The sequence below is a fragment of the Onychomys torridus genome, chromosome 4 (assembly GCF_903995425.1).
Source record: "Onychomys torridus chromosome 4, mOncTor1.1, whole genome shotgun sequence".
In the NCBI taxonomy this organism is placed as follows: domain Eukaryota; kingdom Metazoa; phylum Chordata; class Mammalia; order Rodentia; family Cricetidae; genus Onychomys; species Onychomys torridus.
Genome location: NC_050446.1, coordinates 67,486,181 through 67,501,317, shown reverse-complemented (window position 1 = coordinate 67,501,317; position 15,137 = coordinate 67,486,181). Strand labels below are relative to the sequence as shown.

At 43.4% G+C, this 15,137-nt stretch overlaps 1 protein-coding gene across 13 annotated transcripts in view; it reads left to right on the top strand.

Moving 5' to 3' along the window:
- The window catches only part of Phf21a (PHD finger protein 21A), a 184,680-nt gene that overhangs the window by 149,104 nt on the left and 20,439 nt on the right, over positions 1 to 15,137 (top strand). For 9 of the 13 annotated variants that reach the window (XM_036183572.1, XM_036183562.1, XM_036183573.1 and 6 more), the window contains 3 exons: positions 7,032 to 7,283; positions 8,439 to 8,528; positions 10,045 to 10,338. In XM_036183572.1, coding sequence (XP_036039465.1) covers positions 7,032 to 7,283; positions 8,439 to 8,528; positions 10,045 to 10,338 — 636 coding nt within the window. The remainder of the gene's footprint in view (positions 1 to 7,031; positions 7,284 to 8,438; positions 8,529 to 10,044; positions 10,339 to 15,137) is intronic. The other 4 variants (XM_036183570.1, XM_036183575.1, XM_036183569.1 and 1 more) reach the window with 2 other exon arrangements.

Below are 15,137 nucleotides of genomic sequence, written 5' to 3'. Positions count from 1 at the left end.
ATTAGTCCTTGGGATTGGGTATATCACAAAACCCTTTAGGACTGTTGAAAGCTATGTGCCCTTCCCTAGAAAAGTGTACATTAATACTCAGTACACTTACTTTACATATTTCAGAGTAGTTTGGGTCTTCTGAAACACACTAATACTGAATATTCACTGTGTATGTAGAGGAAATGTAGTTATTATTTGTAGTCCTAGGACTAGTTCATGTATAACTTTTTGTTGTTGTTTGGTTTTTCAAGACAGGGCTTCTTTGTGTAATAGCCTTGGCTGTCCTAGAACTCACTCTGTAGACCAGGCTGGCCTCATACTCACAGAGATTTGCCTGTCTCTGCCTCCCAAGTGCTGGGATTAAAGGTGTACACTACCACCACCTAGCCATGTATAACATTTTTAAAGTAAAGAATCGAACCAACTATTAAAATAACTAACAAACGCCTAGAATTTGATAGAGGCTACTGAATACCAGCATACTATGCAGGGTTTTACGTGTGTAGTGAACATGCTCTTCACTCTTAATCCTACAGTTTAGATTTTTAGAAAGGAAAATTTAAAACATATATAATAGGTGGTATTAGTAGAGCCAAAGTTGAACCCAGAAATTCTGAATGAGAAATCTGTCCATTTAGCTACTTGACTGCTGCAAGGCAATGCCAGGTAAGGGGATGCCAGCACAGTGTGAAACCTAGAAAGAGAAAGGAAGTCGGTGAGTTGATTCAGCAGTTAGGAAGGAGCATTTGTTGCTCTTACAGAGAACCAGAGTTTGATTCCCAGCATCCATATGGCATCTCTGTCTGTAACTCCATTCCCAGGGCATCCAACACCCTCTTCTAACCTCCAAGGGCACCAGGCAAACAAGTAGTGTAAAATGCATGAATTCAGTCAAACTCTCATACACATAAAATGATAAAGTAAAAAAAACAAATAAATCCCTGTCTTCAATCAGAGAACTAGGGCATCAAACACTTTCCCACTAATCATCCAGTACTATCTGTAAATTAGACTTATTTTTCCCTCCAACAGGGTCTCACTATGTAGTTCCAGCTAACCTGGAACTTACTGTGTAGACCATGCTAGCCTCAAACTCAGTGATCTTCCTGCCTCTGAATGTAAGAGTATTTGCCTGGATGTACATATACACATCACATGCATGCAGTGCCTGCAGAAGCCAGAATAGGGCATTGGATCTCCACTGGAGTTACAGCCAGCTGTGAGCTGTCCAGGCTGTCTGTCTGTCTGTCTGGCTGACTGACTGACTGACTGACTGACTCCCTCCCTCCCTCCCTCCCTCCCTCCCTCCCTCTCTCTCTCCATTCCTTTGTTCCTTCCTTCCTTCTTTCTTTCAAGGTTTCCCTGAACTTTTATAACTTCTCAAAGATTGCGTATAAATTTACTTTTCCTGGGGTTTTAGGCAGAGTTGAGATAGGTTCTCTTTTTGAAATGCAGTTAGATCAGAGAGTGTTTACATGGAAAGAACAGTGTAGCATTGTTGTTTGGTGATACGTGGGAATTTACTGTTTTAATACATGGAATTTTCTATTCAAGTAATAGTCCATGTTACACAAATCAAGCAGGTTTATAAAAAAAAAAAAAATACCTAACTGGTGGCTTCTCTGTTCACCTGCGTTCTACATTAGGCTGGTGGACAGCAAGGCCCAGCACTGCCTCCAGAACAGTGTTGCATAGCTTCTCTCCAGTTGGTAGCACACCTGATATATTTAATTGATTTAGCTAACCTTGATTTTATATTGTTTTGTTTTGTTTAATGCAAAGGCTTAATGCTAAACCCAACGGCCCTCTGGGTTTCTGTTGTTTGTCTTTGCAGTGAGCTCCATTCAGTGTTTATTGACTGCTCTCTGTGTGCTAGATGGTATACAAAGAGCAACAGTCCCTGCCAAGAATCTGGCATATTATGGTAATTCATTTTCATTCATTTTGTAAATATTTATTGAGTCCACACTGTGTAAGCACTGAGCTAGGAAATGTGGAGGCTAGACTCAAAGTACCAATAAAGGACTGAAAATACCAGAGAAAAGGTAATTTTCACTAGAGGAATCAAAAGCACTTTTTTTTTTCTTTTTCTTTTTGTTTTTCAAGACAAGGTTTCTCTGTGTAGCTTTGCGCCTTTCCTGGAACTCACTCTGTAGTCCAGGCTGGCCTCAAACTCATAGAGATCCGCCTGCCTCTAAAATCACTTCTTAAAGGAGGTGGCATTAGATAGGATCCTGACCAATGAATGGATTTCCATGGTGGAGCAGAGAGTAAAGAGCATATAGATGTAAAGAGGAAGACAATTAAAAAACAGAAAATAAAAAAAGTCAATTTGGAACCTGTAGAAGATCTCAGTGGCTAAAAGTATGCACTGCTCTTGCAAAGGATTAGAATTCACTAACTAGCACCCTTATCCCTCAGCTCACAACCACCTGTACTTCCAGCTCCAGGGGGGATCCATTACCATCTTCTAACCTCCACGAACACCTATACTCATATGCACATTCTAACACACACACACACACACACACACACACACACACACACACACACACACACGTTTTTAAAAATCTTTTAAAGGAGGGGCAGGAGAGGTAGGTTTTGCTGCTAAGAGGTTACTTTGCTTACAGAAGACCAAAGTTCAGTTTCTCAGTTCTTGTGTTAAGTAACTCAAGCTGCCTCTAAATCTAGTTCCAAGGGACCTGATACTCTCTTCTGACCTCCCCAGGCACTGCACTTACACGCACAAATCCCCACTCAAACACACACATTTACACAAAATTTAAAAATTTAAATTTAAAAATAATAGTAGAGCTGGGCAGTGGTGGTGCACGCCTTTAATCCCAGCACTTGGGAGGCAGAGGCAGGAGGATCTGACTTTGAGACCAGCCTGGTCTACAGAGAAAGCTCCAGAATGGCCAGGGCTACACAGAGTGCTACAGTCCCAGCACTCAGGAGGATGAGTCAGGAGGATGGAGAGTTCAAGGCCAGCCTGGGCTTCGTAGTGAGTCTGTCTCAACACAACAGAAGTAAACAGAAAACAACAAAAGCATGCCTTCTGTCTTAGTTACTGTTCTGTAAGTTGACCAAGGCAACTTATAGAAGAAAGCATTTAATTGGAAGTGGTTTCATAGGGGTAATTTATGGTCATTGTGGTGGAGGTGTGGCTGCTGGCCAGCTGGCATAATGTGAAAGCAATAGTTGAGAGCTTACATCCTCATCGCCAAGCAGGAGGCAGAAAGGGAGTGAGACTGGGCCTGGTTTGGGCTTTTGAAACTTCAAAGCTTATGCCCCCCCCCCACCTGCAGAGACACATCTTCTTCAACAAGGCCACACCTCCTAATCCTTCCTAAATAGCTCAGCACCTGGAAACCAAGCATCCAGATTTATGAGTTTATGGGGGACGGTCTTGCTCAAGCCACCACACCGTTGAAGTAGCAAGTAGGCTCATGTAGCTAGGACATGGAGTGTGAGATGATGGCAAGAAGGGGCTGCCTCTAATGCATGATAAAACTTGGGTATTTGATAGTCATGTAAAGTCATAAAACGTCCTAAGAACAGATCGGTATATGGTATATATGAGATATGTAACTTCTAAAAGGAATAACTAATGTTTGTGATCAGAGCGGGCAGCAGGGAGATGCTATGTGGGGAAGTTTCCTAAGCTGAGGGACCCTGTGAAGCAGTGTTTTCTAGACATGACAGGGAAGCTGTATCCATGGAATCTCAGCCATGTGGTTGCCCAAACAAGACCTGAATAATGACAGCATTATTCCCTAGATGGAGAGCTACAGGCAGTCAGTGGCTGCTGAGGGGAGACAAACAACCTTCTCATTTGTAATGATAAAATGCATGTTAAAGAGGTGTGTAGTTATTAAAACAAAGGAGGGTGAGTTCTATTTGTGGTTGAGTATACAGTGGTGACTTCTCACTCAAAATTAAGCAGACACTAAAATAGATGTGGAGGTTAATTAGAGCTCACAGAAATATCCCTTGAGGGGGCTGGAGAGATGGCTCTGCTCTTCCAGAGGTCCTGAGTTCAGTTCCCAGCAACCACATGGTGGCTCACAACCATCCATAATTTGATCTGGTGCCCTCTTTTGGCCTGTAAGCATACATGCAGACAGAATACTGTATACACAATAAATAAATAAATATTTTTTTTAAAGACACTTGTTATTTAAAAAAAGAAAGAAAGAAATATCCCTTGAAGTTCTGGTTTGTACATTGGATCATATGTTTATAAGTTTAAATGCCTCATATCTTACAGGCTAACAGTAAAACTTGGCAAAACATACAAAGGTATTTAGCCAAGCTTTGTGGTTCACACATGTAATCCCAGTGTTCAGGAGGCTGAGACAGGTTTGATTACCACAAGCTTGGACTACCAAGTGAGACTTTGTCCCCAAAAAAACATTTTTAGGAGCTGGAGGGATGCTCAGCAGTTGAGAGCACCATTGCTTTTGCGGAGACCTGGGTTTGGTTCCCGGCACTAATATTGCAGTTCACAGCCATCTCTAATTTCCTCTTTTGACTTCTGCAAGCACTCAAACCCACATATGGTACACATACATACATACAGGCAAAATGCTGGTACACAGAAAATAAATAAATCTTAAACTTTTAATTAATTAAAGTAAAACAAAAAGGACTTTGCTCTTAGTGTTACTATATATATGTCTGTGTGAACTTCTAGCTGTCAAGTTCATGTTTTGTCATAATCAAAGAACTTTATGCAATTATAATACCTCATCAGACTTGAGCAGCATTAGCTAACCAGAGCTAAACACAACTTCCATGAAAATCATTGTCTTTCATTCTGGATACCCATCCTTTCTGCATCTTCTCTTCTTCCTGTTGGGACAGCTGAGACATTTTCAGTATGCTGAAATGTTGGTCAAAGTCCCCTTCTCATCTAAACCCTAACATTCTAAGAGTTTGCTTCATGTTCCCAAATATTTGTAATAGAGTGAGCAGCAGACCAGAAGTGAGAAGCTTAGCTAAGCTGTGAATACATTCTTTAAGAAGCTTTCACTGTGACATTCATACTATGTCTTTGGCTATGTGCTACATGGACTAAATAGATCCAAGATGTGAAATGAAATTAGACACAATTAAATACACGTACAGGAAAATAAAAATGCTGAGTTACAGTGTGAAGTAACTTGTCAGGTTTAATGTTATGGAACCATTGAGTTAATGGTAAGTATATAATTTAGGTGGATTTGTGTTTTTATTCAGTGTTTGCTGGAATAATCAGTTTAGAGTTAATCCAATATTGATAATGATTTGCCTCAACTAGGGGTGCTTCAAACAAAAGTGTATGGACCTCATTTAAAGCAATATCAACACACAAATTGCTGTAAAAATCTGTGTCATTGAGTTCTGCTGACCAGAGCTTCATGTCCGCAGCCTGTGTTACACTAGGATTGAAGGCCATCTGGTATGGCTTGCTCACTTACCACTTCAAAAGCTCTTTGTGTTCAAGCATTTTAAATTGAAAGATGAGGCTGATAGCATACTGTGTTTAAAACTCTACAACAACTGGCTTTGTGAGAAAGCCTAGGGTTCTACACTTGCAGTGACAAAATGGCATTTGGCTGTTGTTGGCTTTCAACCCTGACCTGCTGCCCAGGTGCCATTTCACGTTTGAGATGACAGTGGCAGGTGGTATGAGCTGCCTGTGTTGTGCCTTGGAAACTAAAGCAAAGATTTGGGGAGTTTTAGTTGTAGACACCAATAAGGATTGATGATTAAATTGTGGTGGGATGGATGAAGCCACATTATTATGTTTTTCTTGTGGCTGTTAAAAGGAAATTTTAAAAGATGAATTGTGTACATGCATGCATGCACACACATGTCAGGCAGAAAAGGTAAGTAATTACACACACGCAGTAGCTGGATACATGGTGCTCACATGGCATAGAGGTGAAACTTCGTCAGGGAGGTTTTCCAGGTGTGTGGAGGAGAAAGGGCGGCCATAGGACTCCTGCAGAACTGGGCATGCTCTCACCCCGCTGCCCAGCTGCCAGTTCCTTGCCACGTGTGGCTGAGAAAATGTGAGGAGTACAAGTGCAGCACTGACCTTTTAATTTTCAATTAAAGTTTATAAAAGCCAAACCGTAGAGTACATTTTAGAAGGAGAAGTTAAAGTGGGGTAAATAACAGAACCAGTGAGTTGAAGAGAATGTTTGTGTTCCGGAAAGGTCTGCATCTTGAGGGATTGGTAGTAGTGCCAGGTAGATGTGTGTGTGCCGTGTAGTGAGGTGGTTTCTGTAACAGACCTTTGTAATGTTCTAGCAAAACATTAGGCAAATGCAGCTCCAGCCTTTGGAGACAGCCTGGAAGAGTCTGGTCCTCACTGACACTCCGCCTCTGGTTCCCAAGGCTTTTGAAAGCCAGGTGTTTGTTCCCACTGTCGGTTTCCCTGACTCCTTGATCACTTCCACATCAGTTCTCCAGAGGAAAGACTGTAGGTAGTGGCTCAGCCCCCTTTGGAATAGAGAGCTGACATTTCCTGTGCTCGTTAGCTGCATCATTATCTGGAGCTTGGGGTTTACTCCCTCTGAGGCAGCAGTTATGCTGGTCCTCCTGTGAGTTTCCCTTCTACTTCCCCAGGGGGACCCTCAGACAGATGCAAAGACACTGCCCTTTGCCGTGTGTCACGGGCGGCAAGTAGCCAGATTGGTGAGGTTATGGCAATCTGGGGTAGGGACAGTGTGCAACTTACATATGAATTAACTCCCTTTATCAGAGTTAGAAAACCCAGAAGCATTAAGTGCACTCATGTTCTCTACCTATAGATGTGCACTGTCCATTGCTTAAAACCTTGTGTCTATATGAGTATGCACTCACTGCAGTAAGCTCCCCTAACTTGAGAAACTAGAGGTTGTTTTTCTCCATAGTAAGACGCATATTCTACATCAAAAATGTTCATTTGATAGACAAACTTGGTTGCTTTGTTTCCTTTGGGAGTTCAGAAACATTGTTCCATGGGGTCACACTCGAGTGTCCTAATGTCTGTCCTCCGTGTCTCCCAGAAGACTGTAACTACAGCTTCTATGATCACCACAAAGACACTACCTCTCGTCTTGAAAGCAGCAACCGCGACCATGCCTGCCTCTGTTGTGGGCCAGAGACCTACCATTGCTATGGTGACCGCCATCAACAGTCAGAAAGCTGTGCTCAGCACTGATGTGCAGAACACACCAGTCAACCTCCAGACGTCTAGTAAGGTCCCTGGGCCTGGGGCAGAGGCTGTCCAAATTGTGGCAAAAAACACAGTCACTCTGGTAAGCCAGTAGCTGCTACTTGTGTGTTCACATGAGAGGGTTCAGGTTGCGCATTGTAGAGTGTTTCCATTTTATGCTCCTGCTGGGTTTCTAAGCTCCTATCATTTTCCTAGCAAAGCAAACTCCCCTGTGGGCCGGCCTGCCAGTTAACTACAGAGGTGTCCTGACGCCAGGGACCAGATTTAGTACACTGTCTGAAGTCAAAGTGGGGAAATGTCTTTCACAAAGACACTCGCTGTTCCACTTCTCTTTCCCTCCACTCTGTCCACTGCCACCTCCCCGCATCCCCCATGAATTCTGAGTGCTGAAACTCCCTGTGCTGTGGTCTGCTTTGAGGAAAACCCCTGCTGCATCCTTTCTATTCATTATCCCTCTAATTTGAATGCAGCCAGAAAGTACTTAGAGTTGGTTGAGGCACACTTTAAAAATGTTAAAGAGATTCAGAGATGAATGTATCAAAGGCCAAGTCCTACCAGAGGGAGGATCCCTTGGAGGGAATACTTGAACAAGATTGTCCATGAGATTTCCCAGATTGAGCCATTTAGACACTGTTGTTCTTGGCGGTTTGAGAACCAGGTCCAAACTGTGATACTCAGTTATCTTCTTCAAATGACAAAGCTCTTGGCGTTTTTGAATAATGACCAATAATGAGTAAAAGTAGCAACAAAGTGAAGCTTTGTCACTTACCCAGGAGTCCTTAGAGAAGTAGCCCTATCATTCAACCAGATACTAGGGTTCAAAAGTTCTCTGTAGGAAAAAAGCCATTCAGCCATTCTTTGTTGAGTAAAGCTTGAATCTTTGGGGAGGGGGGGAATCCATTCAGACAGGCAGCAAGTTTGATTTTACTTCAGATATAGTTTTGACTCTTAAAATATCTAAATGTAAGAGAGTTCATGAGTGTCAGAGAAAATTGTCCACGGTTGCTGAGCCTACTTTGTTCTGCAGAAGGTATGTGAGGAGACAGGCATGTGGTAGATCACTTTATGGGATAGAGTGTGCAGTGAGAAAGAAATAGTTTCTAAAGTAATGTTAATTCACATAGTGAACTGCATGGCAAGAGCTGGTGGGAATACTGTGTGCTGTGGAGAGCAGACACCTGTGTCCTGCCCTCTCACATTTATCTGTCTTTCTTGTTTTTTGTTTGTTTGTTTTAAGCAGGTTCAAGCAACACCTCCTCAGCCCATCAAAGTACCACAGTTTATCCCGCCTCCTAGACTCACTCCACGTCCAAACTTTCTTCCACAGGTGAGTAAGCCAGTGAGAGATCCAGTGGTGGGTGAAGTGGCATGCATTCCCCACGGGCCTGCCCATGGAGTGAAGGTGGAGCAAAACTCCCCAAATGTAAGGCAGCCAAGATAATGCCAGGGGAAGCATCATGGTCCTACCTACTACCTTGCTTGAGGGAAATATAGTCAAAACTGTCTTGGCAGTAGGGAACAGAGATGTGTACCACTTTTGGTGTCTTTTCCCTTTGCTAAAAGGAGACATAATCAACAGCCAACAGCCAAACAAGCCATTGTGAATCCTGCTTACAGAAGTTGGAGTAGGAATCTGCATTGGGCTTTTCTGCCCAGGCCCAAGCAGTACTGCTGCTCCTCACCCCTGGCAGTTCTCTGAGCACTAAACCAGTCCTGGTGGACTCCAAGCAGTCCATCCAATAGAAAGGCCAAGAGTTTCTCTCTGAGGTGTAGCTTTCAGACAGAGAAGAGAAGAGTCTGTCTGTGAGGGGTCATGCAGTGCTAGCATGATAGGAGGCCATCCTACTATTTTCCAGATACATCTCTAATAAATACTGTGGGGAAGCAAACATTGCACTAAGATTTTGTGCCCTGGATAGGCTGATTTTCAAGGCACAGTTCTCAGCTGTCCGAGAGTAGCACCACAGCTTCCTTTAGGGAATTACAGTGTCCATAAGGGATGTATGGTAGGCTGAGCAGGCCATTAGGGACACAGACCATTCTAGACTGATAGAGAAAGTGCATTCCCGATTTCCTTGAAGAATCTACATTCAGTGTGAGACCTTAAGTCCCAGTAAAGTCTGTCTGATAAAATTTTGAAGAAGGAATTTAAAAAATGTCCCAGACTGAGAATACAGTGTAAGCTGTATGTATGGAGTGGAGACACACATGTGTGTTCAAGGAACCAAGGAGATTGCTGTGACTGTGCAGAGACCACAAAGCTGACCCAGTTAGACTTAGAGAAGAGCCTGGAAAAGGACACTGGGGAAGAGCCTGGGGTTCTTGCCACTGTGCTATGGGCTATGTGGGCTATAGCCTAGCAGCTGTGGGGATCCGTGGAAGTATCTTCAGGCAAGTTCATGACATGATCACACTTAATGTTTTAGAAATTCCCTCTTTCTGCTATGCAGACATCAGGTTGGAAGTACTTAAGACTGAATAGGAAGAGCAGTTAGGGCATTATCAGAAATTACGTGAATCCACTATCATAGGGGCTGTGTATTTTCATTCTCACAGTAACCCTATGTAGAGTTTTCAGTAAAGAATCAAAGGACTAAACATGGACTAAACAATGAAATCAGTGTGGTGTAGATTTCATGAATATATATCCATGGATGTTGATAACAATGTTAAACATAGTTCTTACCACTATCTCAGAAGCAGCCATCACAGGATCATTTTAGGTTAAGATAAATATTCAGACTTAAAAGACTGTCATGAGCCACATTTGGCAGCAGTCAGTTTGGAACTGCTAGAAGCCTTGGCCACCTCTAGTAACACAGTATTATTCTTCTCTCTCACAGGTCCGACCCAAGCCTGTGGCCCAGAATAACATTCCTATTGCTCCAGCGCCTCCTCCCATGCTTGCAGCTCCTCAGCTTATCCAGAGGCCTGTCATGCTGACCAAGTTTACACCCACAACCCTCCCCACATCCCAGAATTCCATCCACCCCGTCCGTGTCGTCAATGGGCAGACCGCGACCATAGCCAAAACGTTCCCCATGGCCCAGCTCACCAGCATTGTGATAGCTACTCCAGGGACCAGACTCGCTGGACCTCAGACTGTACAACTTAGCAAACCAAGCCTTGAGAAACAGGTATGGCAGAGTATGTGTGCACCTGCTGTGGCGGTAGCCTTGACCTTGAAGCAGTGGCTGCTAGACACTTTCTAAATATGCTTTGTCAAGGGTTCTTCATCTCCGCACCAAATCAACATCCTATTGCTTTATTGTATGATTATTCACTCACATCCAAAGAGTCTTTTCTCCTGAAGAAAGTTGGATTGTTTTCCCACCTTAGCTGGCACAGAGTCTTGTGTGAGTGAGCTCCCCCTGCTGGCTCTGATGCAGAAATTCACAGCTAAGGACCTTGCCTCAGTGAGGAAACATGCCCCCCCCCCCACACACACACACACCTCTGACTCAGAAAACACCACGTTAGCTTCATCCAGTAAGAACCCAAGTGTGGGCCTGACTATAAAGTAAGTCAGGAGCAGTAAACAGAGCAGAGCAGGGAACTGGACTTCCTCAGATAACATGTGACCAAACACATTTTAACTTTCTAAAATTCACCCTTTGAGCTCTAGACTAGATGCTACAGACATTTGTTCACATGTTGAAGCCCCATATTCACATTTTCTGAAGTCAGGTTTTCCTCATGAGTGAGTGAGACTAGAACAAAGCTGGTAACCTCCAGAAAGCTGACAGAACGAGCATTAGAGAAAGTGGTCTCTAGGGTGTCACTGTCCCACCGGAGAGAGACCAGTGACGAGAAGGACTTCTTCAGACAAAAGCAGTGTTTCCAGAAAGTTGCTCTAACTAGTCGTTGGCCTGCCCAGCATGGTGGGGCACATCTAAAATCTCAGTACCCAGGAGCCTGAGGCAGGAAGATTCCATGACTTGGAGCCAGTCTGAGCCAGGACCACCCACTCAGCTGTAGAGCTCCATGCTCCTTGAAGTAGCTTCACAGTGCCACTTTCCATCACTAAACCTCACTTTTCTTTATGAAGAAAAGCTTTTTTTCATTTTATTTTTCCATTTCTTTTTCTGATCATACAGATAATATGTGTGATTTTAAGAAATACTAACAGAAAAAGAAATTGTAGAAGATGCTCTCCCCCTAACACTCACTTTCTGAAATTTTAACAAAAATTTACCTTCAGTACTTACTATTAATATTTCCAATTACGTGCCTGCTGCAAAAAAAAAAAAGTCATTATCCTGGTCTGTTTTAAATTGCTTAGACTTGACTTCCCATTCATGTGATAATAGTCTCTGGTGATTCTCAGTCTTCTGCTGGAGTGGGTGGCCAACCGTGATTCAGAGAGGCTGGCCCCTGGTGGGGGCATCACAGGGAATGCTGCCTTGGGCTTCTTGAACAGAGCAACCTTGCACACATACTCCCAGGCCTTGGACTCAGACCACTCTTCAATGCAGCAGAGTTGAATTACAAAACCTTATGCTCAGAAAATACACAAGACAGCATATTGCTATTCCTGTGGAACATGCCCAAACACCAGGAAGTGCTTTGAGGAACATTCTGAGATAAATTATTAACACAGCTCTAGATCAGGAGTTTAGACTGCTTGGCAGCGGTGCTTTGGTGTTCAAATATGGAAAGTCATATGCTCAAGTACAGGGCCTTAGGGGACAAGTCCTCGAGGGCTGTGCTGACCCTCAGAAGTGCTGGGGGGTAGGGGGTGCTGGAGAGATGGCTCAGTGGTTAAGAGCACTGACTGCTCTTCCAGGGGACCTGGGTTCAATTCCCAGCGCCCACATGACAGCTCACAACTGTCTATAGTTCCAGTTCAGGGCACCCGACACCCATTGGCAAAACACCAATGCACATAAAATAAATAATTGTTTTAAAAATACCTGCCAAAAAAAAGAAGTGCTGTGGGGCCTCTGCACCTCAGAAAGTGGTGTCACGGAGCCTTTTCCATCTCTTTCACCCTGGTAAATAAAGAAAAAGCTGTTTTCATTTTCATCTTATTTTCCCATTTCCTTTTCTGATTATACAGGTAAATAGATATGATTTGAAAAATGCAAACATCACAGAAATATGAATTATAGAAGATGCTCTCTCCATAACCTATGCATTTTCTGTAATTTTAATCTGTTACTACCAGTAGTTAATTACTATTACCATTTTCTATTATGTGCTTGTAGATACTTTCTGTTTATGTACTAGCAGAATTTTAAAGCTAACCTTGTGTTTTAACCTAGTCTTTTCTAGGTTTGGGACATCTTTTCATGTCTGCACTTCCATGTTGATGGTGTGTTATGGTTTGATTTGAATAGCACAAAAGCCCTAAGTGGAAGACCTTCTTGCTAGTAGTGTGTCCTGGCATCTTCTTTGCTAGAATGTAGAACCAGTCATTGCTAGCTTAGTTGGCAGGCCATCTGGCATAGCAGTCCTCCAGATTAGCCCAGTTAACAGGGACTCTCCTTACACTAGGTTCTATTCTGGGTTCCCTTCTTCAGAGCATCCACTGAGCTTCTCTTAGGTAGGCTAACGTAGGAGACAAGTAGTCACCTTTTCACAGGATTACTAAGCCTATGTTCTCAAGGCTTGCTAGGGTTGCTATTTCTTCAAAGGCACTTCTTGACAATCTGTTAGTGAGCACTCAGTGGTGGAGCTCTGGCCTGGCATGTACAAGGACCTGTGTTCCATCCCTCACACCACCAAAACAAACCCCAACAACAACAACAAAGTCAAGGGCCAGTCACTTTGCTCCTCCTGGTGTTTATATGTAAAGATGAAAAGGAAAGAATCAAAGCCTGTACCACACAGAGCTGTCGCTGGTGTGTTTGGAGCAGGCATTGAGGCTTTGCCTCAGGGAAGGGAGCAGGGCAGAGTCTGTTGACCCATGGCCTCTCTTCGTTTGACGTAGGAAAGAAGGCAGTGGAGTTATACTAGCAATAGCCTCACTCTGTCTATCAGGAGTCTTCTTACCCGCCCTCACTAGAGAGCCGCAGGTGTCTCCCTTCCTGAAGCCACACTCCTCTGGAGAGGAGGAGTTTACAGAGCTTGAAAGCTGACAGCACCAGGAGCACCATAAAGACACCGTGGACTTTGGTTCCAGACCATCCCAGTTAAGACATACAATAAGTCCAGGTCCACGACTTACTTGCTCTCCCTGGTACATTTAGAGTCATGTATACACTGTGCTGCAGTCTCAGGCTACAGCAACACTGTGGTGTCCAAAAAAAAAGTACATATCTCAGTTTAAAACCTTCAACAAGTGGTAATGTCGCAGCTAGGTGAAGGTCTGGCTCTGATACCGATGGCTGTTGACTGACTGGGCTCCTTCATCAGTTACACTCCTTTCAGTAGGGATTTCTCTGCAGCATGTGATGTAGTTTGGTGGCACCTTTCCCATGACAGGACTTCTTTGAAAAACCAGAATGAATCTCTAATATTCTCTAGATAAAATTCCAGCTCAAGAAAATGTTTGCTGTTCTCAACATAGGGATCAGCCCTCCCTGTTTAGCGCTTAATCATGGGATGAGCACAGCGCCACCACAGCGCCACACTCCACTTCTGATTCTGGTACCTACTGTTTCCACCACCTCTGTTGCTCCTGCTACAATCTTGAACCCCTCAAAATTGTCTGTGAAGATTAGGGTCAACTTCCTGTTAATGTTTAGATTTTGACCTTCTCTATATATGCCTTGAATTTGAGCATCTAGAATATTGAATCCTTTCCAAAAGGTTTTCAATTTATGGCAGCTATTGCCTTATGAAATGTATTTCTCCAATAATAAGATTTGAAACTTACAATTGCTCCTTGACCCATGGGCTGTAGAATGGACATTGTGTTAGCAGGCATGAAAACAACGTTAATGTCTTTGTACAACTCCATCAGAGCTCTTGGATGACTGAATGCATTGCCAGTGAGACTATTATTTTGAAAGGAATCTATCTGAGCAGTAAGTCTTAGAGTGGGCTTGCACTGTTTATAAATCATTCTGTAAACAGATGTGCTGTCATCCAGGCTGTGTGCTTCACGTATACAGCACAGGCAGAGTAGAGTTAGTGTGGTTATCAGGGGCCCTAGGATTTTCAGAAAGAGCACTGGCTTCAACTTAAAGTCACAGTGGCATCAGTCCTTACCAAGAGAGGCAGCCTGGCCTGCGAAGCTTTGAGCCTGGGCATTGACTTCTCTCTAGCTATGAAAGTCCTCGGTAGCATCTTCTTCCAGCAGAAAGCTCTTTTCTTCTACCTGAGCATCTGCTGTCTAGGGTAACCAGGCTTAGCTAGACTGAGACAGCCTGCTGCGGCCTCTGCACCAGCGCCCTCACACCTCCTTGTCCTTTTGTAATACAGTGGTAGTGTCTTCCTCAAACCCACAAGCCACCCTGGCTTTCGTGGGACGTTTGCAGCTTCTCTGAGCCATCATAGAGTTGAAAGGACATGGTTTTTGCTTTGGACTAGCCTTTGTCTTGTGGTTAGGTCTTCCATAGTAGTAGTAGGCTGTCACTTTCTTGTAGTTCCTGAATTCATGGAGAAGCACGGTTAATTTCCTTCAGGACTTTTCCTTTGGGTGTGTGACTTAGATGTCTGGAAGAAGAGAATCCCCTTTTAGCCTGTGTTAACCTCACTAAGCTTAATCATTTTCTAACTTTTGGTTTAAAATTACAGACATGTGGCTCTTTCTTTCACTTGAACATTTAGAGGCCACTGTGGGTTATTAATTAACCTAATTTCAATATTCTGAAAAATAGGGAGGCTCAAGGAGGAGAGGAACGAAAGCCAGTTAGATCACACTCATCACTTATCAATTAAGTTCACTTTTTTCAGTGGGTGTTGGCTGTTTGTGGCACCCCAGTTACAGTAGTAACACAAGAGATACACAGATCACTATAGATAGAATCTTGGAAAAGTTTGAAATATT